General features: G+C 39.2%; 1 protein-coding gene across 4 annotated transcripts; it reads left to right on the top strand.

Annotated features, from left to right (window-relative positions):
* The first annotated feature begins 5,271 nt into the window (after positions 1-5,271).
* pfkfb1 (6-phosphofructo-2-kinase/fructose-2,6-biphosphatase 1) lies at positions 5,272-27,981 on the top strand. 4 transcript variants are annotated; one of them, XM_036590873.1, is made up of 14 exons: positions 5,272-5,473; positions 18,010-18,135; positions 18,246-18,342; positions 18,436-18,502; positions 19,442-19,516; positions 19,673-19,729; positions 19,813-19,934; positions 21,339-21,546; positions 22,555-22,701; positions 22,791-22,895; positions 25,862-25,991; positions 26,109-26,171; positions 27,161-27,225; positions 27,304-27,981. In XM_036590873.1, exons 1-14 carry the CDS (start codon positions 5,419-5,421, stop codon positions 27,361-27,363), a joined length of 1,377 nt encoding a protein of 458 aa, XP_036446766.1. In that variant the 5' UTR covers positions 5,272-5,418; the 3' UTR covers positions 27,364-27,981. The 4 variants fall into 4 exon arrangements, with proteins under 4 accessions (XP_036446766.1, XP_036446767.1, XP_036446765.1 ...); XM_036590872.1 differs by lacking the exon at positions 5,272-5,473 and adding an exon at positions 14,129-14,328; XM_036590874.1 differs by lacking the exons at positions 5,272-5,473; positions 19,442-19,516 and adding an exon at positions 14,128-14,328.
* Positions 27,982-27,983: the final 2 nt, after the last annotated feature.

Genomic DNA, 27,983 nt, shown 5'->3' on the forward strand with positions numbered 1-27,983 from the left:
TGTATTGTGTAAGGAGATTCATTGCTGTTATGCTGTCAAAGTGACATTTCACAAGCACTAAATGCCGGCGTGCCAATAGTTGTGACACAAGGTTTAAAAAGGATTAGTTCTTGCTTTCTTAGACTAAATTTACTTTAATTACATATTTTCTCATATACTCTCTGTGAGCTAATTAACCACAAATACATTTTTAATGACGTTTTTTACCCATCATCACCAAGGGTTCCAAAAATCTCAGCAATACCCAAAGGAATTTCAGGGCTCTTTTTCATAATCAAACATCTACACTTGCAGTGACATCTGCTGGCTGCTCAGAATTACACAGAGCCTGAATTATGAATGAATGAGTTTAAAGCAAAAGTAATAGAGAATAAGCAAATATTAGGGTCAGATCCGTTTAGCGCTGAATGGTGATCAACAGAAAAATAATTTTTTCTCTCTTTAAACTCACTGAAATGTTGATCAAGATGGCATTCTGTGAACTTTGTACAGTTTGTTATCATAATGTCATCTACATGCGGTTACTGTCACATGTTTAGAGCACAAGTTTCAAGTTTAACTTCAAACGATTGCTGTTATGCCGCATCTGATCTGCTGATAATGATCCAACACCCAAAATATACCTGCTCTGTGGTGGTTCTGTGGGGGTCCTGAGCACTGAAGAACAGGGTAAAATGGGGCTAACAAAGTATCCAGAGAAACAGATGGACTACAGTCTGTAATTGTAGAACTGCAAAGTGCACCTGGAGCTGATAATACGGACAAAGAGTGTAGATACAAAGGGGTGAATCTAATGAAGTGGCTGGCCTGTGTGTGTTAATCTGGACTCTAAGAATTTATTTGCCCAGAAAAACACTAATATTACAATACATAAAAATGATATTAATATAATAAGTAGTGGTTTAAGTTTGTCAGTGTGTTTAATTGTTTCTAAACCTTTACTTATAGTAATCCAGTCAGTATTAATAGTGGTCATCATCCAATATGTGGTTTGATGAAGTAATGCTTCATTATGTTAAATCAAGTGTGCTGGTGATGGAATTTTACCAATTCATGTGATGGCTGGAGATGTACAGGAGTTCCCCATACCTCACCAAATAGTAAATTCTTACTTTACATACAGTTACTTTTTACTGTATGTTTGTTTACATTTATTTTATATATGGTGTTTTTACAAGTAAAAGCACACTTATTGCGAAGATAAATGGTTTTAAACAATGTGCTTAGATGCCAAGAACTTTGCATGGTACTATATTTAAAGTATATAAACCCCAGTTTATACAGCCCTAACGTTAAACCACCTCCTTGTTTCTACACACACTAACCTTTTAATCAGCTCCACTTACCATATTGGTGCATGCTGTACTTCGACAATTACGGATTATAGTCCATCTGTTTCTCTGCATACTCTGTTACTCCCCTTTCACTCTGTTCTTCAATGGTCAGGACCACCACAGGATGACCACAGAGCAGGCTGGATATTTTTGGTTGGTGGACTATTCTCAGTCCAGCAGTGACACTGAGGTGTTAAAAACTCCAGCAGCACTGCTGTGTCTGACCACCACCACATCAGTGTTACTGCAGTGCTGAGAATAATCCACCACCCAAATAATACCAGCTGTGTTGTGGTCCTGTGGGGGTCCTGACCATTGAATAACAGCGTAAAAGGGGGCTAACAGAGTATGCAGAGAAACAGATGGACTACAGTCTGTAATTGTAGAACTACAAAGTGCACCTATATAGTAAGTAGAGCTGATTGTGACGTTGCGACAGAAATCAGACGCTCACGGATGAAAAATGCAAACAGGGTTTTATTAACGGGTGACAAAGGCGTGGTCGAAAAAGAAGCGTGGGTCTTAACCAAAAGGCAGCAGAAGATCACCGAAGTGATCATAACACTGGGCAGACAAAAACAAGGGGGAAATCGAAATCGTCGTCGAAAGGCAGGCAAAAGGTCAAAACACAAATCCAAAACACGATCAGCAGAGGTACAAAAGGATTAGGCAAAAATCAACGTCAGTATAACAAAAGTGGGTCGTAACAAGCAAACATAGACAGATCAGAAAAACGCTCAGTATGTTCAAAAGAAGCAATACCTAGCAAAGACCCTAACTAAAGCCCGGGCTGATATACTAGTCTCTATGAGTCATATGACTTCAAACACAGGTGTTCATGGTTAGTACTTGGGTGATTGTGAACGGTGGCAGGTGTGTGAACGATTGTCCAGAGTCATGTGGTCTCCCAAGGGATTGTGGGCAATGGAGTCCGCTCTGGACTCCGAGTCTGAGAAAAGTTGCTCATCCACGTGATTTCCCATTGCATTCTGGGAAACGTAGTCTGAATCCACCCGAGGTGTGACAGTAACCCCCCCCGGAAAGAGTCCGGGCGGGTCTCGGAGTGAGATCTGCCAGGATGACCACCACGCGCCCTACTGGATCTCCAAACAGGGGTGGAATCAGAACTGCCGAGGCGCTGGACGACGAACCTTCTGGCTGAGACGACCCCAGACGTATGGGCAGGGAGCAGGACAGCTGCTTCCGTGGACGACCTCTGGGACGGGGAGCAGGTTTCTGTGGGTAGCGACTGTGAAAGTCCGCTATTAGAGCCGGGTCCAATACGTCCTTAGCAGACACCCAGCATTGTTCTTCCGGACCATACCCCTCCCAGTCCACCAGGTATTGCAGCTGTCCCCCACGTCTCCTGGAGTCCAGGAGCCTACGGACAGCATAGACAGGTGCCCCATCTATCACCTCCGGTGGGGGTGGTGTGACGTCAGGCATAACCTCGTCCAAGGGCCCTGTAATGGCAGGTTTTAGAAGAGACACATGAAATGATCTCGAAACTCTAAAGTGAGGGGGTAAGTCTAATTCATAGATAACATCATTGACAGCCAGACTCAATCCCCTAGTTGATAAATCTGGGGTTGGTTCTCGATGACGGTCTGCTTGTTCCTTGTTCTTCTGAAGTATGACTTTGATCCGCTGATGAACCTACTCCCATACTTGCTCGCTCCTAGTCATCCATTCATCGACCGCGGGGACGTCCGTCTGTACACCCATCCACGGGGCTGTTCTCCTAAGAAACACTGGAATGGTGTCATGCCTGGAACAGAACTGGTTAGTGAGTTTTGTACCATTTCTGCCCACACCAAATATCTAGCCCAGTCCGATGGGTTGTCATGAGAGGACACCCTCAGAAATGTACCCAGTTCTTGGTTCACTCTTTCGTATTGTCCGTTTGCTTGTGGGTGATACCCGGAAGTCAGGCTGACAGAGAGCCCTAAATGTTCAAAAAATGCTGCCCATACTTGTAACGTGAATTGGGGTCCTCTGTTAGATACAATGTCTTCGGGGATGCCGAAGTAACGAAATACTAGTTGGAACAAAGCCTTGGCTTTCTGAAATGCACTAGGGAGTGTGGAGAATGGGACAAATCGTACCCCTCGTGAAAACTGATCCACCACCGTCAGAATGGTGGTGAATCCTTGGGATTTGGGCAAGTCAGTCATAAAATCAATGGCTATGTGGGACCAGGGTCGGAGTGGTACGGGTAATTGTATGAGTTTGCCAGCAGGAAGCGCCTTAGGCATTTTACACTGGGAGCAAATTGAACATGAAGAAACCAATGAATGTATATCTTTACTCATTGATTCCCACCAATACCTTTGTGCTAGGAGTTTGTGAGTTCGTGTCTCTCCCGGATGACCCGACATTAGAGATGAATGTGATAAGTTGTGTGCGAAAGCCTACTGGAACATACAATTTCTCAGGGGAACACTGAGTAGGGATCTTTAGTGCGCTATTGGCTCGTTCAATTTCTTCGTCGATCTCCCATCGAATTGATGAGATGATCACTTCAGGAGGCAAAATGCGTTCTGGTTGTGCGATTTCTGAGGGGTTGGATTCTCCCTGATGGAGGCGAGACAGAGCGTCAGCTTTCGTGTTACGGGAGCCAGGTCTATATGTGATACTGAATCGAAACTGGGAAAAGAACAGAGACCATCGGGCTTGGCATGCATTTAACATTTTAGCATTACGGAGGTATTCAAGATTCTTGTGGTCTGTAATTACCGAAAAGGGGTGATTAGCCCCTTCCAGCCAGTGCCTCCATTCTTCTAGAGCTAATTTCACAGCCAGTAGCTCTCTATCTCCTATCCCGTAGTTTTTCTCTGCAGGTGATAACTTATGGGAATAGAAAGCTATGGGGTGCAATTTTTGGGGGGATCCAGTTCTTTGTGACAAAATCGCTCCTACACCAGTCTCTGAGGCATCCACCTCCACCACAAATGGTTGTTGTGGATTGGGGTGCTTCAGAATGGGAGCAGAGGTGAATGCCTCCTTGAGGTTCTGGAAGGCCCTATCTGCCTGCGGATTCCAGTTAATTCTCTTAGGGTTTTCTTTCAACAAAGATGTAAGGGGTGCTGCAATAGTACTAAAATTACGGATAAACCTGCGGTAGAAATTAGCAAAGCCCAAAAACTTTTGTACATCTTTTACTGTCTTAGGAACTGGCCATTGAATAACTGCATCAACTTTCTGGTCATCCATTACCACCCCTTGTTGACTTATGACATAACCTAAGAAGGCCACAGACTGTAAGTGAAACGCACACTTTTCCCCTTTCAGATACAGATTATTCTGTAACAGTTGTTGCAGTACTGCTCTAACATGTTTGACATGTTTGACCGAGGGGGCGATAGAGAGCCGAAAAGGCATCACTCTGTATTCATAGTGCCCCCGGTGGTCAAAAAGGCAGTCTTCCACTCATCTCCCTCTTTTACTCTGATGAGATTATAGGCGCTTCGTAAATCTAGGTGAAATGTCTTGCACCTTGGAGTTGTTCTAGGGCCACAGGGACTAGGGGAAGTGGGTAAGGGTAGAATTTGGAAATCTGATTAAGGGCCCTATAATCAATACAAGGACGAAGGCCCCCATCTTTTTTCTTAATAAAGAAAAAACTCGAGGCTATGGGCAATGTAGAGGGTCGGATGAAACCTTGGCTAAGTGCTTCTTGAATGTAAGATCAATGAATGCAAGACTCACTTTTTAGGCGCTGTAGAGCTAAACAAGTGTGTTCATGGCCTTTGAGAAAAAAACTAATTAGCAAATAAACACGTCAGTAATAAATGAAGAGTGTGAGTACATACTAAAGTCCTCCCAGCATGCCCTTTGTCCTTGTTATGTGCAGCCAGTGTGGCTAGCAGCTCATGTGTGTACATGGTGAACTTGTGGCCTGGAAAACATTAAAGGACAGGACCAGGCTGCTCAGATCATATGTCTGTGTGTTGTAGGGGGCCTGGATTGGGGAGGGGGGGTTTTTAGTTACATTAATAAGAACATCCACTGCTCATGGCATCACGCAGCTCATGGCACGGTTCTGCCTTCAGACACTTTCTTTACTGTTTCTTTACTCTCCCCCATGATGGATGCGTTTCCAAAGGAGTTCCGCAGGCGAAAACGCTGTGACAGCACAGGTGAGGCAGACAGGAAGCAGACAGCTTGTCTGATAGAGTACACACAACAGAAGTTACTATCACATAACTGTATGCACATTGTTTGTTTTGGTAACCAGAGTGAGCTGAGACTTTGTGTAGCTCCTTGTAGATTATCAACAGACCAAATTGGTTTAGGGTTAGATTTAATCAATTCTCTTAGATTATAATCTATTAGTTCAGCCACATTTAATAGATATTTAGTTGAATGTTAGTTGAAGCAAACTACAAGGCACCTACAGTGGACTCCCAAAATGTCCTGTGTTACTGCAGTGGTTCATGCATATACTTTATATTTCTAAAGTGTTACCACTACTTTATATGTCTTAAAGTGTTACAGCAGTGGTGTATGTCGTATACATATAGTTGAAGACACGGTGAGCACTTGCAGTGCACTATCAAAATGGCCTAAAGTGCTACTGCGGTACTGTATATACACAGTATATACTCTTCAACTGAACAACTGTATATATGGTGTACAATATACACATGACTGGACTGCATTAACAGTTTAGGACATATGTATACATGCACCATTGCTTTATACACCACTGCAATGCATGTGTATATATACACACACAGTTGCTGTAGAACAGAATGCAATTTAGGACTATTTTTATTTTTGCTCCAACAGCAATGTATAGCTATAACATTAATAATAATAATAATAATAATAATAATAATAATAATAATAATAATAATGGTGAGGTTCAATCATTATTAATCAAGCAATCATTATTGATAATGTTTAACACTACAAATTAACATACATGTTCAAATATATTCATGTTAACTTTAATGTTCTACTATTTCATAACTGGCTTGTTTTCTCTGTACTTGGGAGCTACTCACAGTCCATGCATGCTATTGTATACGTGTGGTGTGTGTGTGTGTGTGTGTGTGTGTGTGTGTGTGTGTGTGAGCATGAGTGTCATGCCTCAATGTCAAAAGTGGAACAGCTGAAGTTATGAATGGTGCTTCATTAAGCTGCTGTGGTAGACACTCTGTAGCCTCAGTTATGACTTCCCAGCATGCTCAAATTATGCTCAAATACTTAAATACAAAGAAGCTTCTTATACAAAAGGACAGGCCATGATTAAATGGGACTAACCTGTATAGTTAAGCTTTTCTGATCAAGTATAGATGTCTTCTATCTACTCATTGCTCTTTAGTTAAAGGCCAGGGTATATTTTATAGAGGACAGTCAGCTTCTTGCTAGTCTTGTAGCCCCCTGCCCACTTTCACTCCTAACATACTGACCGGGTTGCATCACTCCTACTGGTCGTTCTTTTAATAGCCCTATGCATTCATTCAGTAACTGTGACGCTGGGGCAGTTGACTCTGACAATGTTTACAGAGACTGGAGTTTGTTGTTCCAAAAAGGTGGTTTGTATCTTGATATTTGATCTCTAACATGTGGTTGAACATGGGGATGTTGTCTATGACTCAGAAATATAGGCTACAGTCTGAAGACTTTCTCTGTAATGTCCTCATCTTTTCAGAAGCTGCTCTAATATCACCACAAATGGACAGCTGATATCAATGCCTGCCTTTTGAAAGCCTGTTCTATCAGGCATGAGTTTCTGCAGCCATTATATCTCGTATCGGTGCTAGTTTCTGCTGGTATTGGTGTACGTTGGATGTTTTTATCACTTTTGGTTGGCCAGTGGCAGGCAAACTCAGCTTTAGCTGTAACTATGGTCAGCATAAGATGTAAAAGTTTCAGATACATTATAATGATTATGAACTACGGTTAACATAAGATGTAAAAGTTTCAGAGACATTATAATGATTATGAACTACGGTTAACATAAGATGTAAAAGTTTCAGAGACATTATAATGATTATGAACTACGGTTAACATAAGATGTAAAAGTTTCAGAGAGAGAATTCTCCTTTCTGAGGCTCGGTTTATTTGCCTGCGTGTTTACAAGGAGATGTACTTAAAGAAGTGACTGATTGTTGAATATGTGCCACATCAAGATGTTTACATCTTAAACATATTATGAATGCATCCCTTTTTATGTATTGTAATGGAATAAATTTAGGACAGTGTATTCAGTAGAGGTGGAAAACAGTCTAACACAGGGCTCAATGTAACAGACTTTTTATGTTTTGATACAGAGTCTAGCAGTGTTTACTTCTGGCCACATTACCACATTTCCTTGACACTGTGTTCCTCGTAAAATCAGAGTGATTCGTCAGTATTTTAAAGAGATCTGTGGTATAGAGTGTTTTCAGGGCATGTAAGTGATTTTTTTCAACACAAGTTTTTTTCAGTTACTGAGCTTTTTGTACAAATCACAAAACCCAACCTCTTATTAATCTGATCATCCACTTCTTGCCCACAACGTAGCACTGTTTTGAAGCATGTGACAAGCTCACAGCACGTGCTAGCTGGGCTTAAGTACAGCCTCTGTACTGCGGGGTTAGTCGTTACACAGCATTACAACTAAACCACCTTTAGTAAACAAAGACAAATAAAGTAAATTTTGTCTTTTTGTTCCATATGTTTACACAGATTTTAAGATGAAAAAGAGAAAGCATTACTTTTTTATTATCTGTCATAGTATTTTGGTCTTAATTAAGTATATTAATGAAATTGACATTAACAGGTGGTAAAGCTGTATTATTCAGAAACACTGTTCTGTATTTTACTGATGTGTGATGTTTTTATTTGGTGTCCTAAACTGGACAAAAATCAATTTATCATTGTTTGACGCACAGTTTCATGTCAGTTTTCATGTATAATGTAATGTGTGTGTATCTATCAATTGAGGTGTCTGTCTGTCTTATAGACACATAATATATAATGCAGTAAGGCTGGAAAATATATGACTTTCTTACAACATAGAATTAACTTTGTTTGCCCTAATTCATCAGACTTATCTGGCATCAGACTTATCTAACGGTAGGTGCTAGAAAAAGGTTCAAGTGTTTGTTTATATCAGAGATGTATATCGCTGCTGTCAGACCAAAACCTCGTATCTCCAAAATGAGAACTTTACAGAAGAAGGAAAAAACGTACTGTACTTTTAATGTAAGTCAATGGAACCAGACTTTTTTCCAGGTAATTTTGGTCCATTCATCATGAAATTTAAACACAATGTAAAAGGCAACAGGCATTTTCAAATTATGTTCAAAACTGAAAAACAACAAAAATGGAGATATGAGGTTTTGCTCCGACAGCAGCAATGTGTTGTTTGTATAAAAACATAACTTCCAACATAATTTTTAAAACTATTTAGCAAAAACCAAAACGTGTTAGGTTGTGCCCTGCTCTCCCCTACTCATCCATCTCTTCTGTGTAAGTACTCTGCCCAACTTTGCCAGTGTATTCAATGTATTACTTTGTCAGTGCATATCTTGGATGAAAGCAAATAAAAAAGATACATTTTGTTTGAAAGTAAAGATGCCTAATGACCATGGCTGTTCCTAAGTGACATGCAGCCAGTGTAGCTATACTGGTTCACTTTGCTTTACTATACTTGAAACATAAAGTACCAGTGTTGCACTGGCTTGGCAAAACGACTGCATTTTTGAGGGAAATCTTGTTGTGTCTGATTCTTGAAAAAAATTTCTGTGATGTACACGTTGTGACGAGCCTCCAGCACACTTAGCCATCAAATAAAGAGGTCACTGTTTTGCTGCTGCTTCTTTCTAAAGTGCACACCGATTTCCTGTGGCAGGAAATCAAGGCATACACAGTGGCATTTAGATAAGAAACGTGAATTCTGCCACAGATACACTGCTAGATACTGCTAGCAATGCACTGTTTCTGTTCTAAAAAACAGTAAACAGATGTGCAAATATGTGACTGGATAACTGGCTGAATCTGTCTTTAAGTACTACTATTAGCTGCCTTTTCATAACTGGCAGTGGAGTTCGTTAACAGTAGGCTGTGGTTACCAAGCAACATAACAAATACAAAACTCAAGTGACCTCTCCATGCTTTGACAGGTCATTTTAGTAGCATTAACGTAATGGCAAATTTGTTGTTGTTTCCAGCGTGACTACTTTCCAAAGGTTATAGTTTGGCTGCATTTTAAACTGGAAACTCAATGTAATGTACTACATCACTCAATGTAATGTAGTAAATTCCACTCTGTATTCAGTAGGTTGAATTGGATTTTTGCCAACGTTCTGTAAAACCTGTACAAAATAACACATTTGTGGACGGAATAACGACAGACTAATTGATGTGTGCACTCATGTAGATGGAGTATTTTTTCAAAATGTCTGTTTACTTGCACCCTAATAATCCTGTAACTGTACTTACTTGTACTCTTAACAGAAACAAGAGAGCGTGTATCACCATTCTTTTGAAAGAGCTACACTGGCTATCTATTTTATGATAACGTACTCCTTGTTTTTAATGCTTGTTTTAAATGGCCTAGCACCTGGGCACTTCACTGAATATCTGTCTGCTTTTGTTTCAGCATGTGATCTTAGATCTGCAGTAGGGCTGGGCGATAAAACGATAACGATAATTATAGCGATATAACTTTCCCTCGATAGAGCGATAAGAAATGTTCGATAAATGTTCAATATAATACACCATTCTCACCTGGTGGCGTTTTCTACTGCAAGGAAAGCGACACTACTCTGCTGTCGCCAGGAGAGGGCGCACTTCTGAGTTTTTCGACATGATTAGAGAGGGAGTAAAATGAGTCGCCAAATATACTTTAGCAACGTCTGAAACGTGGAGTTATACGTTCCCTGTTTGAGTGGAGCGACTGTCGATCTGTTCTTCTGTGACCAAGTGTGAGTGACGAGATAAGTGCCGTAACTGTACTGGCTTAGAGTGAACTCACCTCTTTCTGTACATCCTAACCGACTTTAGCAGCACTAAATCCTGTCTGCTCCTCACAGCTAAAGCGCTGTTACAGCGCTCAGTCATATTTTAGTATTAGTGCATTCCCGAGCAACGAAAGTGAAAGAAAGAAGTGGGTTCATGTAAATTACAGCCCTGATTTAAACTAAAGTAAACTGAGGAAGCTGTGAGGCATCGGAAAGCGGGAGAGCGCTATCTTTCCAGGCTAGCTGTTTTTAGCAGCTGGCTAACTTGAAGCAGCGCTCCGTCACTCGCACAACACGCTGAATTGATGATACTGTAGATCAAACACGACACAAAAGCACCGATTTCAGTTTAAACATACCTAAAAGGAGGACTCTGTCTGGTGTTAGACATATTGAGGTTCACCCCTCAAATTACTATAAAGAAACCCAGACGTCGCTAGCTGGTGAATACTGTGATATGCTCTGATATAGATGTGGTGGGAGTGACGGCAGTAAGGCGGTGTGATCCATCACTGACGTACTGAGCCATCTAATGTTCGCTGTTCGTACTAGGTTGACGTTGTTGAGAAACTAAACAGTTTAGCACTGTTGTTGGCCACTTTTTTAGCATTTGTAACAGGATGGCCTAGTACTCGTCACCAGACAGCTAGAAATAATATGTTTTCTTTCTTAAATTATGTCTATTACAAAAACTGCTGCTGTGCCTTTCCAGCTAATAAAAACAGCTCACCAGACACTTTTTCCCACTCTTCCATGACATATATATATATATATATAAATATATATATATATATATATATATATATATATATATATATATATAAATACATATATATCACCGCTGTCAGAACAAAACCTTGTATCTTCATTTTTGAATTTGTTGTTTTTGATATAATTTGAAAATACATGTGGTCCTATACATTATGTTCAAATTTCATGATGAATGGACCAACATAAATGACGCAAAGTTACTTGGAAAAAAAGTCTGGTTCCATTGACTTACATTAAAAGTAGAGTATGTTTTTTGATATATATCTATTTATATATCTAATTATTAATTATTGAATACATAGTAATTACTAATGGAGTACACTGTTAACTGATAATGTTTGTTATCAATTGCTTATATACTCATTATCTGTGCACTAACTGCTGCTTATTGCACTTATAAGGAAACACACCAGTACATAAGCAGAAATTAAGACACAGTTAATAACTAATTAAGGTGCCAATTAAGAAACTGAACTAAACTTTAAACTAAGTTAAAATGCTAACCTGTTTTTATAGCGTACATTTTGGGCAGCCACATTTGTGTCATTTGTGAACAAACATGGCAGGTGCAAAAATGATTTCCATGAGGAGACTTAAAGATCGAGAGGCTGGATGGTAGAGAACTGACTGAAAACTCTGCTCTCAAACTCTTGTTGTTATATTAATATTTGACTGTTAATAGTTGGTTTTAGTGATAGCATTTTTAAGCTGCTGTATACAACGCTCTAAAATTCCTCCATCTTGTCAGACGAGTGTGAGCTGGTCTTTCTGTATCACATCCTCAGCGACTGAGCCACAGCAATGTGAGTGGTTAAGGCCAAGTTGTTAAAAAAGAGGCCAGCTAGAGAATTAAGGGCAGGATATATCAGTGACTCTTGACAAACACAAGAGCAGACAGGGCTCAGTCCCTGTAATCCTGTTAGCAGCCACATCCTGATCTGCTGAGACATCTCAGTCAGTCGAGTGAAGAGCGCCACTGACAGCTGGGTTGTTCAAGGACCTCTGCTGTCTTCTGTTGCATGGCTGGTGATTCTGTGATTAAACATCACAGAAATTCATTCAGATTAATACATTAAGGCCCAATCCTATTTCTTATTTTTACTCCTACCCCTTGTTTTTGAGTGTCACCTTGCCCCTTGGAACTGAGTTAAAGGGCGTAGTGGTTGAAATCTTCCCCTATGAAATGAGACAACCCTCAAATAAAAAACAACATTACTTCTTGTGGGTTTCTTTGGTCGCTTGCGCAGCCATCTTGCCGGTTTTTCTTTTTTTCTCATAACACTCTGTTTGGAGTGTGCCTCTGAAAAACCTCCATTTGGAGGGCCATGTAGCCCCAACAGCCTTCGCCCTCCCCCTCCATCTCAACAAAAATCAGGACACCCTACCCCTCGGCATGAACGTGCAAAACGGAGGGGTAGGGCTAAGCGGTAGAGGCGATGGGTGAAATGGAACTGGGCCTAAGTAATGCAACAGACTTTAAAATATTCAATTAAAATAAATTGATGAAACACTGTGGAAGAAGTCGCTATCCACTTTATGAGCTCCACCTACTTTCATTATACAGATGTACAATTACACACTGGAGCCCATCTGTCATCATGCAAAATTTGTCTGCCACGCACTACCCCATGCATTGGTTCGTTTGTGATGACAGAACTGATCTGAATTCAGTTCTGAATGTGTTGCTAAGAAACTGTTGCAGTGCGCACACTTCCTGTTCCCCACACACTTAATGTGTGGTTGTTTAGTGCTGTATGAGACCCTTTTGATTATTTATTAACATTTGTATACAGAATTACCACATAGTCCACCTGCCTTGTGTCTACACACACTGTCCATACACCTTATACGTCCACCATATAGGTGTACAATTACACACTGTTCATTTGTTGCTGCACAATTTATCAGATGCCCTCTACCTCATTCCTTATTGGTCAGTTTCTGACCACAGAAATACACATATATCTTGACTTTACACCGCATGGTATCAATCTGGATGGGCCGTTTCTTCTTTGACTCGGAAAACATGATGTCAATTATTTCCATAGACCATTTGAATGGTTGGCCCGTCAGATCACTATACTTGTTTCCACCGTCTATCAGTCCATTTCAGATGAACTCAAGCCCAGAGAAGTCATCAGCGATTCTGGGTGTTGTTGACATATGACGCATAGTAAATTGCATTTGTGGATGCAGAGACAAACAATTTATCGATGGTTTGTCAAAGTACCACAGGCATTCATTTGTGGTTTTTGGTAGTGCCGCTTATGCACAAAGATTTCCAGATTCCCTTAATCTTTTGATGATATTTTGCCCTGTAGAGGGTGAACTATGTAAAATCCTTGCAATCGTTTGCTGAGGAACGTTATTTTTTAACTGTTTTTATAAAAATGGCGAGCCATCCTTGCTCATGAAGCGCTCCTCCTTTCTTTAATGCTCCTTTTATATCCAAGCATTTTTCATTTCACCACACTCCTCGTCTTAAATTGCTCCTGTCCTGACTTTTTTGGAACAAATTGCAAGAATTTCAGAATGAACGTATATTTACAAAAAAACTATGAGGTTGACAAGATGAAACATTAAATATCTTGTTTTTGTACCGTTTCTGTTCAAATACAAGGCAAAGTAGACTTATATATCACTACTTTTTGTTTTTTAGTAGCATTTTCCCTACTTTTCCAACTTTTTTGGAACTAGGCTTGTATTTGCTTCAAACCAACTGATGAAAACGCACCCAATTCACATTTGTTGTTGCAAATGAATAAAAATTATGATTGGCTCAAACACCTGTGTTCAGGCGATTGTGTTGTAGTTGGGACAGGCCTACTGCAGTATATTTCGTAAGACAGAGTTAAGAGTGGCTCAAAGCTCAGTGAAACTGTTACTGATTGATAACTGGTAATTAAATATTGTTGTAACTGACTGCTACAACCAAACCAGAGTCTCCAGATGGTTAATTATTCAGTCCCATGTGGGACTTTGTGTCCTTACTGCTCTGATCGTCACTGTGCCAACTCTTGTCTCCTCCTCCTCTCCCTGTCCATGCCTCCTTCTCCAAGGCAACGGTCAGGTGACTCCAGCAGGAGCAGGTTTGACAGGGACGTTGCTTTGTGTGTATGAGTGTGAGGGTGCATGTAAGCTCGGAAGTGCGCCGGGTCTGGGCCTGTACTGGGGGGACATGTCCACAGAGCAGACAGAGCTAACGCAGACCCCTCTGCTGAAGATCTGGGTACCATGGGCTGGAGGCTCAAACCAAAGGAGAGGCTGTGAGTGTGGAGCAGGACTTTGTCTTTGTTTACTTCAGTAACACTTTACCTTAATACTCACTTAACTGACTTTAACTACTGCATTAGTTAGCATTAACAAGCCCTGAACTTCAACATTATTGAATCATATCGTTGCTCTTTGAACAAAACCTTGCATCTCCATTTTTGTTTTTTTACAGAATTTGAAAATGCCAGTGGTCCTTTACATTGTGTTAATATTTCATGATAAAGGGACCAATAAAAATGCTCCAAAATTACTTGGAAAGAAACCTTGTTCCACTAACTTACATGGGAAGTTAATTGAGAGTTAAGAAAGGTTTTCCTTCTGCTGTAAAGCTACCATTTTGGAAACACAAGGCTTTTTCACCACAGCAAAGACATGGAAACAAAGTGATTAAGAATTGTACTAACCCTCAGATTTCTAGAGCTTCGTTGTCGTTTTTGTCATATTTTAATTGTAAAACATAATCACATAATTATATAGTGAGTTACATAATAGATTCATAAATTCAAGTCATAATAAAATATCTCCTTTTACATGTACAAACACCAAAATTGTGGCATCAATTGAATTGAAGTTTGTCAGCTTGGTTTGTTGAGTTATAAGTGAGAGATAATTAACATTTAACACCTACAGCATGCTTTTGTTATTGGTGGTGATACTTCTGAGGGTTAACAGATGGTTGTTTCAGTGTTAACTGAATAAGAAACACCTGCATTAGTTACCCACCATTCAAATATAATAAATATAATACACTAATTCATGGGGAATTCCAGCCATTTTTCTGAATTTCAGCATAGTTCAATTGTTGGGATGTAAATAAAGTTACTCAGGATGGTTTGATGTGAAATGTTTAATTGTAGAGAAACTTACCAACTAATTTCATTACAGTGGTGCTGATAGGAGCCAGGTGTCATGATGTCCACAGCGGAAATATAGCCATTTTATTTACTATTCAAAAATACCAATGAACCTACACATATCTTCTAAGATTTTATATGTAATGTTGATGGTAAAACAGGAGTAAATCAGAAAAAAAGTGTTTTATTTTGGGGATGCACAGCTCACTGCATGTACACTGAGGAGCTTTTAGAGGCATTAGACTCTTCAGATGTCTGGTCCCTATCACCACCACTGTGAACACTTCTGACTCAAGTTTCTCTAGAATGGATCTCACATCAAACCACTCTGAATGACCTTGTTTACTTCTTAATGATGTAATTATTAAAGAAACTTTGGAGAAAATCAGTGGAATATCTCAGGACTGGTTAATGCAGGACTAAAAGTTCATGATTTGTAATTGTTAATTAATTCAATAAATAATTCTGTGTTAAGGGGATCTGAATGTAAAGTGTTCAGTCTTCTTCTTCGTCTTCTTTTTTCCTGGACATATTTGAGGACATCTCCATCCTGTAGCTGCGTTGTGTGCTTTGTGTAACTTCTATCATCTGTCTTTTCTTTCTTTATCTAGCGTGGTGTGTGAAAGAGAGTGTTTAGCATGCTGTAGCTGACTCGTTTCCTGGCACATGTCAATGATTCTTGGTTGCTATGATGTCTTCTGTGTTAGCCCCCCTACACCTCCTCTCCCCTCCAATCTGTCCGTTATGCCACCTCATTCAGTTGAAAAAACTGATATGTAATAACCATATCGGAGTGACTCTCCAAAACACATACTGAGCAAACACAAAAATAGAAGTGCCAACAATCAATCAAAGGTATGGTACACAATCAGACATTTCTGTTGGCTTATATTCTTTGGTTTTTGTTTGGCCTGGCTTTAAAGTGTAATGAAACGAGTGAAAGCCAACGTGCTGTGATGTGGGCCATCTGGTTTTGCTTCTTGTCTGTTGGTGAAAGCATGACAGAGTGAGTCTCTTATCTGCCAAAAAAATGGTTATTCATGTTGACTTCAGGCTATACACAAGTCTTAAGCTCTGATGACTGCATATTATCTCTCCTGACTCTGTGGTGACATCTTAATATTTTAATAAAAGTATTAACATGATAGTTCAGCTGGCCAGTGAGCTATTGCAGTGGTACAAGAAAAATATTCGGAAGGGTGAAGTGACTTATGATCTTGTTCAACAGGGTGGCCAGGTTGAATTACTTTACTTTTGTGGTGGGAAACCTGTTTGGAAAAAAGTAAACATATAGGGTGCAATAACAAGTAATTCATATACTTGCAGTGTCACTAATGAAAAAAAAAATAATGATGTCTTATGTGTAAGAATAGCAAATGTAGCTGTTTCTAATATTAATTTATGCTAACAGATTATATGTATATACTTCCATTATTTCCATAATCTATTATCCAAAAAGAATGCTTACAGTTATATCTATAAAGCCATATCTACGTACGTCTTGTCTCACGAATAAATAGTTCAGGTTTCTATTAAAAAAATACAAAGAAATACCAACCACTTGACGAGTCCGCTAGCCAGCTAGTAATTTTATGCTAATAGTGTTAATGTTGTGAAATGTAAGCTGGTAAACTTTAATGCATAGCTGTGTTAGCGGCTCCCACAATAATTAGCCTAACGTTATCTGATGGTATTTTGACCAGTGTTTACTCAACAGCTATTTTTAAACCCACTGCTTTACTGGTAATGGCTGACTGTTTTGGTCTTCCTAGCTAGCCAACTAGTTCATTTATGCTAATAATGTTAATGTTATAAATAAACTTTAAGTAAATTCGAATGCAATATAAGCTGCTCCCAGCTGGCACAATTAATTAGCCTGACATTAGCCGACGACATCACCAGGACAGCTTCTCCTGATGATGGCTGACTGTCTTGGTCTGCTTGACTGTTCAGAAAGAAAAGTGTCTGCTAGCGTTAGCCAATATTAGCATCAAATTAGAATTGAATTGGATGGCCAGGAAAAAGAGATGATTTACAAGGTAAAAGAGAGAACATGAACAAACAGCAAACTGCTAAATGCTACTGAAATTAATGATCCAAGTAAGGCCACTAGGCTGAGCTCTACATGGTGTCTTTTTGAGGCTATAGGCCTGAGGCTAAAATTAGCCTGACTGTAGGTGGTGCAGTTGATCTGCTTGGAGGCAGCAGTAAATGGGTATTCTACACAAAATCCATAATTTTCTGTGATTCCTGAAAATCTTGGAGGATTTTAGCTGTCTCAAAAAACGTTAAGCTGCCACTACCTACCACAGTTACCACTACTAGCATATTTTATGCAGTTACGCAGTTTAATGCACGTATGTACAGTCTGCAGAACCCTTTCTTTACAGTCAGGACCGCAGGCACCCAAGTAATTCCATTTACTCCATTTCATGAGCTTAAGTACAATTTTGATGAATATGTACTTTTTTAAATGTTAGTACTTACCATTACAATAATTTACATCCATTTAGTTCCTATTTTTTATTTACTTTTTTATTTTTTTTCACTTGTTCTGATGGTTCAGTACCTGGACTGCTTTGCTGTTGTTCACATTTTCAAGCTTTAGCATTACAGACTAAACTTACCACAAGATGAGAAGAGAAAGTTTCTATGCAAATGAATTCTTGTATTTATGGACCTGCAGAAATGGTACAAAATTATATTGATTATATTGCTCATCATGACACATAATAGATAATAAATAATTAGCCGTCAGAAACAGTTATTGAATCACCAATTCTTGCTGTTGTGCTCATTAAGATATTCATTTTTCTGCAGCGTCGAGACCACAGTTTACAAACTCTCCCACCATGATTGTAATGGTAGGCCTTCCTGCCAGAGGAAAGACCTACATCTCCAAGAAGCTCACACGGTACCTTAACTGGATTGGGGTCCCAACCCAAGGTGAGTCATCCAGAGATAATCCATAGGCAACTAGGGACTGCATGTATAAAGGACACAGTAATAACTAATAACTAAGTTGTTATCTCTTCATGTGATCTGACTCTCCACAGTCTTTCATTTGGGCCAATACCGAAGGGAGACAGTCAAGAGTTACAAAAACTATGAATTCTTCCACCCGGATAATGAAGAGGCCATGAAGATTCACAGGTATTAAGCAAGATAAAGTGCGTTATGGTAGCTCTGTGTTGGGGTCTGGAATTGGTGGTAGAAATGTAACAGAGATGACTCTACTGTGTGCAGAGCCTGCACTTCAAATGCCCTCAAAGACATCGCCAACTACTTCGCTAAGGAGCAGGGACAAGTAGCAGTAAGTAAGAATGACTACCAGAAAACTGTCCAGCTGTTTTTCAGTGCACAGCTTGGTCTGCACAGCAGTAGTTCAGACAAGAGTTTTCCCTTTACCCCAACATCGTATATTAGCTACGTTAGCCTTGTAGCTCCAAACCAAATCTTGGCTGATCAACTATGTTTTGGGTAAGGAGAAAACATTTGAATTTAGGCTAAACTTTAGCACATATCTTTAGATGCACTGATTTCTCCTTTACCAGTACAGACCTCAGTACTAAGAAGGCATGCATTCATCAGTATGTAGTATTAAAGCTAGTAATGAAGTAGTCCTATTTTAAACTGACACTCTGGTCAAAATAAAAAATGTAACCATCACTACATCTGGTGTAAAACATGCCCACTCACCTCTTGCAGTGATGCTCCAGTAGTCCCCAAGACAAGATGTTCTTGTTTAAAGATTGGGAAAACCCTTTCTAATGATGTATCTTGAAGGTGGAAGTAAAAAAAAAAGCTACATGTGATTTGGGGTGGATTCTTGAGAGTAGGCTGTTTATTCATTTAACCAAGAAAAAGTCTGAAACCCAGTCAAGGTTATTTTACTAGTGCTAGCACCATTAACCTTTAGATCAGTGGCAACCGAGATTTGTTGAGGGATCCCCATTGGTTGTATGACCTATTTGCATAATGCATGCTGCGTACTGTAGTGAGAGAACGCTCATGGACAAAAACAAAAACAATGTAGTATTGTGAATTATGTCTCACTGATGAGTCTGACGTGCAATGCTGCACTACAGAATACTACATAACATGACCATTAACATTTAAATGCTAGTTTTAGGCTGGAATGCCTATTTAAACAATATGATCAGCTATAAAATGATATGTACTGAAAATGCCTCTTCACAAAGTCTTATTTTTAATTTAGCCTTACTTTAATGGGAGCGGATACATTTTGCAGGTATTTGATGCCACTAACACCACCAGAGAGAGGAGAGGGGTCATCATCAGCTTTGCCAGAGAGAGGGGCTACAAGGCAGGTGCAGGGCTTTGAATCATCCCATACAATGCTTTTACAATCCTTACAGTCCTTCATTACCTAGTTTCATCAGTTGTTCTGATGAATGTAACTTGTTTAAAATATGTTTTACTCATTTTCACAATTCTTCAGCAATGACTTGTGTGTTTTCAGGTGTTTTTCATTGAGTCAATATGTGATGACCCAGAAATAATCGAGGCAAATATAATGGTAAGGAACCACGTAAGTTAAAATACGTCTCAAGGGAAAAAAAACAAAACAACAAAACCCTGTTTTTTGGTTGCCCGTGACAGGAAGTTAAAGTGAGCAGCCCTGATTATGAGAACTGTGACAAAGAGGAGGCACTGGAGGATTTTCTGAAGCGCATTGAGTGCTACAAAACGACCTATGTTTCACTGGATGAGGAAAATGACAGGTATATTGATTTATACACCTGGTCTAAATATTCATCTCATGTGTCATGTCTTTACAGTTAGGAGACACAGCAAGCTGAACAACTTGGCCTGTACTATTTGAAACATTAGAGACAGAAAAGTTGTTTACTGTACTGAGTACAAGCGTGAAAAAAGCACAAAGAAATTGTACGTGAAAGTGTTAGTACTTTGACAAACTTTCAATTAAAAGTGGAAGTATGGAGCCAAAAAATATACTTATGTAAGGAGTAAAAATGTGACTGAGTAAAAGTACAGTACTAAATCTTAATAATACTCAAGTGCAAATATTTATATTTATGTATATGTTTGACATATATGTAAATATTAAAAATTGAACTGCTACATATATTTCATCTACCTATGTACATGTATTTCCATATTTTGACATGTGCATATAGTGCCATATATTAACTGTTCAAAAATGGCACTGTTATATATATTTAGCACATATATTTTAAAATATCTTGCACCCATATTTTTAAAATGAGCAAATATACAAAGACTGGCCACTTTATTAAGTACACCTTCTTGTATCTACACTCATTGTCCATTTTATCAGCTCTACTTACCATATAGATAGTTCTACAGTTACAGGCTGTAGTCCATCTGTTTCTCTTCTCTCCATACTATAGTAAACCCTTTCACCTTGCTCTTCATTGGTCAAGACCCCCGTAAGACCACCTCAGAGCAGGTATTATTTGGGTGGCGGATCACTGACGTGTCACTGCAATGCTGGGAATAATGCTGTGTCTGATCCACTGGTACCAGCGCAACACACACTAACACAAAACCACCACGGACGGTCACTGCAGTGCTGAGAATGATCCACCACACAAATAATACCTGCTCTGTGGTGGTCTTGTGGGGGTCCTGACCAGGGTAAACAAGGTATGCAGAGAAACAGATGGAATACAGTCTGTAATTGTAGAACTATATATCATATGTGGTGCAGCTGTACTTAATGGAGTGGCTAGTTGGTGTATAAGTACTTATATATTTTTTTCAGTATGGGAAAATAATACTAAAGTACAGTAACAAAGTATAATTACTCAAGTATTTTCCACCCTGGTGGAATATAATTACTGTCATATCAAAACCTCCTACCATGATTGTTTTTGATTTTTTTATTTCAGTGACAGCTACTCTTTACCTTATGTGAACATTTAATGATGAATTTAGAAATAGAAATTATCCTAAATGACTTGAAATCCAACCTCTTTAGATGAACAAAGTCATGTAATATCATATTTTTGTTTCCGTCCATTTCAGAGCTAACAGCAGCAACATATTATTGATATGTTTTGTATGTTGTTTATATGTATCTTATACTATTTCTCTCTTGTACATTGCTCATGTTTCCACTTTCAATCTCATCCGCTTTGTAGGCATCTCTCGTACATTAAAATCTTCAACGTGGGCTCCAGATATTTGGTGAACCGTGTCCAGGATCACATCCAGAGCCGTATTGTGTACTACCTCATGAACATCCACGTCACACCACGCTCCATCTACCTCAGCAGGCATGGCGAGAGCGAGCTGAACCTGCTGGGCCGCATTGGAGGAGACTCGGGCCTCTCCTTGCAGGGCAAAAAGGTGGGGATTGTCTCCTGAGGTAGTGGTTCACCTGTCATTGGAATGTTTGTGAAATCAACAGGATTCACTGATATTCACACTCGTATATGTGTATTATCTTTAAAAGTGAACAAGTACACATAAATTGGCACATAAATAAACAATGTGTGGTTCAAAGTTCAAGCGATTGACAACAGCACCATCTGCTGGACATAAACTGAACTAGACTGTTTTAACATGCTCAGGCAGCATGCCCGAGGACTGTAGACCATCACAAGTAAAGGCATTGCTTTAATGAAATTAAGACTCAAGCAGAAGTAAAAGTAGCTACCAAAAACTTCAGTAGGAATAAAAAAATCAGGTAAAAAAAAATTAAAAAGACTAAAGTACTTAAAGGGGTACTCTGGAAGAACTGAAGAGTATAACCATTGCTCCCTCTGTTGTAAACATGCCTACTCACTTACTACAGTTGTATCTCTAGAATGAGACTTTCTTGTTAGAAAAATTCTATGAAAACCCCTTTTTGATGATGCTTTTTGAAGGTGGGAGGAACGTCTGAGTGCTTTGGGGCAAATGCTACAAATTAGGCAGTTTGAAATAGTTTTTTTTGTTAGCTGGCAGTTAATTAGCAGTTACTGCTAGTACACTGAATGTCATCTGTATTTTTAGTGGCTACGCCAGCTAGCTTGCTGTATCACCATAAGGGGATTCTAAGTGCTTGTATGACACAATTGCATAATGTACGCTAGGTATTGTAGTGAGAGAACTGATAGGTCAAAAAGGATACAAAATCTAAAAAGGATTAATATTTAGAAATACTCATAAATGTACATATCCATATAAATTTTACTCAAGTGCATGGAACAGAGTAAATTTAGCTAGTTACTACCCTCCTCTGGTCAGCACTGGTATCAAAACCCCTCAAAAATGCAGCAAAAATAAGAAGCAAAATTCTTATTTTAAAGCAAATTATGAAGCAAAAAAAAAATGTGCTAAACTGACTAAAGCTTTGTCTGCTTTGTTTGTCAGTATGCTACTGCTCTATCTGAGTTCATCAGGAATCAAGCCATAAAGGACCTTAAAGTGTGGACGAGCCACATGAAAAGAACCATACAGACGGCCGAGGCTCTGGGCGTCGGTTATGAACAGTGGAAGGCTCTAAATGAGATCGATGCTGTAAGTTACTGTTTTTTGTTTTTTTCACTTCACTATGTGATACAACATTTGTCAAAGTATGAGCTGATTAATGGCACACTTTTATTAAGGGTGTGTGTGAGGAGATGACATATGAAGAGATCCAGGAGAGTTACCCAGACGAGTTTGCCATGAGAGACCAAGACAAGTATCGGTACAGATATCCCAAGGGAGAGGTAGGAAAGTTCTGGCTTGAAATTCAGCTTGTAGCATCTAAGTGTGGGACTTGGTAGGTTTGGTTCCATTAAAACTAACCATGGCGTGATTGCTTTGTTAGTGTGGTTTGTTAGAACAAGTGAGAACACTGCCATCCAAACTCTGGTATGCACCAAATAAGCAGGCTAAGCAGGTCGATCTCAGTTTCTAATGATGTTTTTTTTTTGTTGTCTCTTCATAAGCTCTGAATCAGTAATTACAGAACAGATACACTATATTGCCAAAAGTATTCGCTCGTCTGCCTTCACAGGCATATGAACTTGAGTGACATCCCATTCTTAATCCATACGGTTTAATATGATGCCAGCCCACCCTTTGCAGCTATAACAGCTTCAACTCTTCTGGGAAGGCTTTGCACAAGGTTTAGGAGTGTGTTTATGGGAATTTTTGATCATTCTTCCAGAAGCGCATTTGTGAGGTCAGACACTGATGTTGGACAAGAAGGCCTGGCTCGCAGTCTCCTCTCTAATTCATCCCAAAGGTGTTCTACTGGGTTGAGGTCAGGACTGTGTGCAGGCCAGTCAAGTTCTTCCACACCAAACTCGCTTATGCATGTCTTTATGGACCTTGCTTTGTGCACTGGTGCACAGTCATGCTGGAACAGGAAGGGGCCATCCCCAAACTGTTCCCACAAAGTTGGGAGCATGAAATTGTCCAAAATCTCTTGGTCTGCTGAAGCATTAAGAGTTCCTTTCACTGGAACTAAGGGTCCGAGCCCAACTCCTGAAAAACAACCCCACACCATAATCGCCCCTCCACCAAACTTTACACTTGGCACAATGCAGTCAGACAAGTACCGTTCTCCTGGCAACCGCCAAACCCAGACTCGTCCATTGGATTGCCAGACGAAGAAGCGTGATTCGCCACTCCGGCATCCGCTGACACCGCTCTGTCATTTTACGTTGCCTACCACTTCGTGGCTGAGTTGCTGTCGTTCCCAATCGCTTCCACTTTGTTATAATACCACTGACAGTTGACTGTGGAATATTTAGTAGCGAGGAAATTTCACGACTGGACTTGTTGAACAGGTGGCATCCTATCACGGTACCATGCTGGAATTCACTGAGCTCCTGAGAGCGTCCCATTCTTTCACAAATGTTTGTAGAAGCAGTCTGCATGCCTAGGTGCTTGGTGTTAAAACACCTGTGGCCATGGAAGTGATTGGAACACCTTAATTCAATGGATTTGGATGTGTGAGTGAATACCTTTGGCAATATAGTGTTATAGTTGGGGTTTAAAACAAGGCGGAGGCACATTTGACGTCATTATAAATATACACATTTGACTGCATACATGTATTATGTATTAAGGCGCCAAGGTTTCTCCATATTGTAAAAGCAGTAAGGCGCTTGAAGCTGTGTTAAAGGCATCATGCAAAACCATGGTAACACTGGGAGTCTTGTGGCTTACCTCTCTAATATCAGAAGACAGATAAAACAGGACATAAATAAAAGCAGTGAGCCCAGATAGAACAGAGATAGAGATGGCACGAATTATTAGTTATTATATGTCATGAATTCCGCCCAATCAGGTGTGACCTTCTACCTATATGACTTTTGTTTACATCTTTCGGGTTGATGTTAAATATGTCTGCGTGAACACTAACCAGCCCAGAACTAAAATGCAACGTATCATTTTCTGCTTTGGTACAGACCAAAGAAGCTGAACTACAAGTATAAATGTACCCTAAGAAGCTGTATCTTATGTTTTAATTCTAATTTTGTATTAGAATAGTTATACTTTATACTTGTGATGCATATGATTTTTGTATGTGACGCACCTCATGGAGCTGGTTTGTAACTCATTTACTCACATTTAGCAGGCTGAAAATTCTCCACAAAGGGGGAACCATTAGCTTTTGGTGCTTGTTGAGATGTCCTTTTCAAACGTACACTTTTACCCAGTTCTTTAATGGTGATTAAACAAACAAATGTTAATTGTGAATGCAAGCTAGAGTCAAAATTACTATAAAGTTCTCCGTTACCCAGCAGTTTACCTGCACAAAACCTAGTGCAAATCCCAGGTAGTTGTCAAGAGGGCACATGTTAACCAAAGCCAATACCAGGAAATACAGCACTGTCTAGATTACAGTCGTCAAAGTGAAAAGTTTCTTTTACATTTTAGTTCAGTTTTTTAGTTTAGTTTCACAGGTGAAAATGGAATGAGTGTATTTTGTACATGATTGTAAAGAGAAGCAGCAAAAGTCTACCCTGAATGACGGGTACTGCACAAAAACAATGCAGCATGACCAGAAAAGCAAAATGTTTGTGTGACACGCTTGATTAGTTGTCAGAGAGAACTACATTGCATGAGAGTATTTTGTACATGATTCAGAAATTAAGGAGATGTTGGCCGTTCACTAATGTCAAGTCCTGTGTACTGGGAGCCAAGTATGAATATGTGCATCCTGGTAAAATACTGTTTAATGGCTGCATGTGTGATTGAAGCAAAGCCTGAACATCACCAATAAAAGTGTCCCATAATGTCTTTGGATATTTGTGTAAAAAGGGGCCAATGACCCTGTTTTGTTAAAAATAAAAGAGGTAACGTGGCGACAGTGTGCTGGATAACACCATTGCCTGGCACGCAGAAGATCGATGGAAGATTCACCAAGCAGGCTTCCCAGCAGGAATGCCAGTCTAATACCAGTATGAGTCCTTGAGCTATTCTCTTAACGTTGCATTCACCTAACGTTATAATTCACTTGATGAACATGGGGAATAATTTAAAATGACAACTTCAGTTGTCCAGATTAATCAGCTCTGCAGTACACAGCACAACTGTTGCTGCAAAAATTCTTTGGCCACTTGCTTGTAATTCCATATTTCCACATGAGAGGGCTCCAAATCCCCCCCCTCCCCAAATGTATCCGTACATCTGCTTTGAGTTTTTCTGTGTGTTCTCTGAGCATTTCTGTCCTTCACAGTCCTATGAAGACTTAGTGCATCGTCTTGAACCAGTCATCATGGAACTGGAGCGACAAGAGAATGTGCTGGTCATCTGCCATCAGGCAGTCATGCGTTGTCTGCTGGCCTACTTTCTGGACAAAAGTGCAGGTTGGACACAGAGACAGGCTGTTTGTGTTATCTTTATATAATTTATCAGTATCTAACTGAGTAAAAGAACTGCTAATGTTAAAGGCAAATGTGAGAAGTTCTGTGTTTTCTCTACAGATGAGCTTCCGTACCTTAAATGTCCTCTCCATACTGTACTCAAACTGACACCAGTGGCCTACGGTCAGTAATGGTGGATGTTGTCCACTTACATTGCCTTTTCATGTCAGTTTCATTGTTTTAATAGTTTTTGTGTTTGAATCATTCTACTGAATTGGTTCAAAGTCAGAGTTCAAAACACTTTAGACTGAAGTCCCTTTGCTTTGAGTGCCCTTAATTATGTGTATTATTATTATCTTAATTATGAGTTAATTATGTTTATTTATTAAAACGTTATTATTGTATTGTCATTACCAACACAATAACACTACCAAAACGTTTCCAAATGTTTCGCTAGTGACAATTTTAGCTAATTTTAAGCATTAATGCTAGCCAGTATATGTAACCATGAATAGCAAACACAGCTTTCAACAGCCGTACACACATAAAATCTTAATAATTCTATTTAAAACACAAAAAAGTTTCCCTAATTGTTGAAAATATTTGTTTCTGTAATGACAGTTGTTGCACACTGATTTTCAGATGTCAGGACACATTCACTTTAAAACAATTAGGTTTGAACTGCTCACCATGTGGCCATGAGGCACAGGGATGCAGTCTCACATCCTTATTTTCAGAAGTTGAAATTTAGGGATTTGGTTTGGGACATATTTAGCTTATTCCTATCTCAATTGATGCATTGGGTTTAAATAGATCATAACATAGCCCTTGTACATATCTAAGGTCTGAGTACATAATTGTTATTTTAAATTTAAATTTGTTTTTTTTTTAACTGTGCAACCATAGTAATTCACTAGAATGGTCCCTATAGATTTGTGGGTGCAGCTGTAACTGTGCTGTGTCTTTTGTGTGTAGTGTTTTCATCTATTCAGTGTGTCAGTCATATTTATAAAGCACTTTGAGATTTTGTAACTAAAATGAAAAACTATTTATAAATAAAAGTGATATATAAATAAGATGTATTATTAATATTATTGTTAATTATAAGGTATCAGAGTAAATGTGTTTTATACCTATCTACCTTTTATATTGTTCTTTTTTTTCATTTGCAGGATGCAAAATAGAGTCTTTTTACTTAAACATCAAAGCCGTCAACACACACAGAGAAAAGCCTGCGGTAAGACCAAAGAACATTCAACTCAATAACAGATCATCAGTTTCAGCAGTTGATCTCAATGTTTTATTTATTTTCTAGAATGTGGACGTGACGAGAAGGCCAGAAGAAGCACTCTGGACTGTGCCAGAGCATTTCTAACATTAGCAGGAGAAATATGATGATATTTACATATTTTGGTACTTAAAAAACGAAATGTTTTACATGAATTATGGTGAATCAAAGTATTATCAGATATCAAGTTGCCTGATTCAGGTTACCAAAGTTTACAGAAAGACGTTGTTCAGAATTTCTGAAAACCTCAACATTAATTATGCGCAATGCACATTTTTATGCTTGGAGAAGATGGTGGGTGGGGGGGCTTGACCAATAATAAGTTGGAAACCTAAGAGCCTTCCTGTGTGAATGAGTTTATGTGAGGGCTTCGATTTCACTCTCTGTTCATTGGACTGTTGCAGAAATGTTGTTAAAGAGGAAATGCAGAATCAGCTCACATGAATCCAGGACAGTGTTTCTAACCTTCATAATGTATTGGGTCAGCACTCAGCACCTTGGACAGTTACCAAACAAATACATGTTTGCGATAAACACATATAAACAACATTAACAATAAAGTTGGAACATACACTGTAAACAAATATCTTTTGACAGTCAATTTGCTGCAAATTTTACATGATTTTCTACTATAGTAGCAAATACAGAAAATCTGTTCATCCTGTAAAATTACTGTCAATAAACTGTAAAAGTGAAAACCGCAAACT

This window comes from Colossoma macropomum, unplaced genomic scaffold (genome assembly GCF_904425465.1).
Source record: "Colossoma macropomum unplaced genomic scaffold, Colossoma_macropomum, whole genome shotgun sequence".
Classification (NCBI taxonomy): Eukaryota; Metazoa; Chordata; class Actinopteri; order Characiformes; family Serrasalmidae; genus Colossoma; species Colossoma macropomum.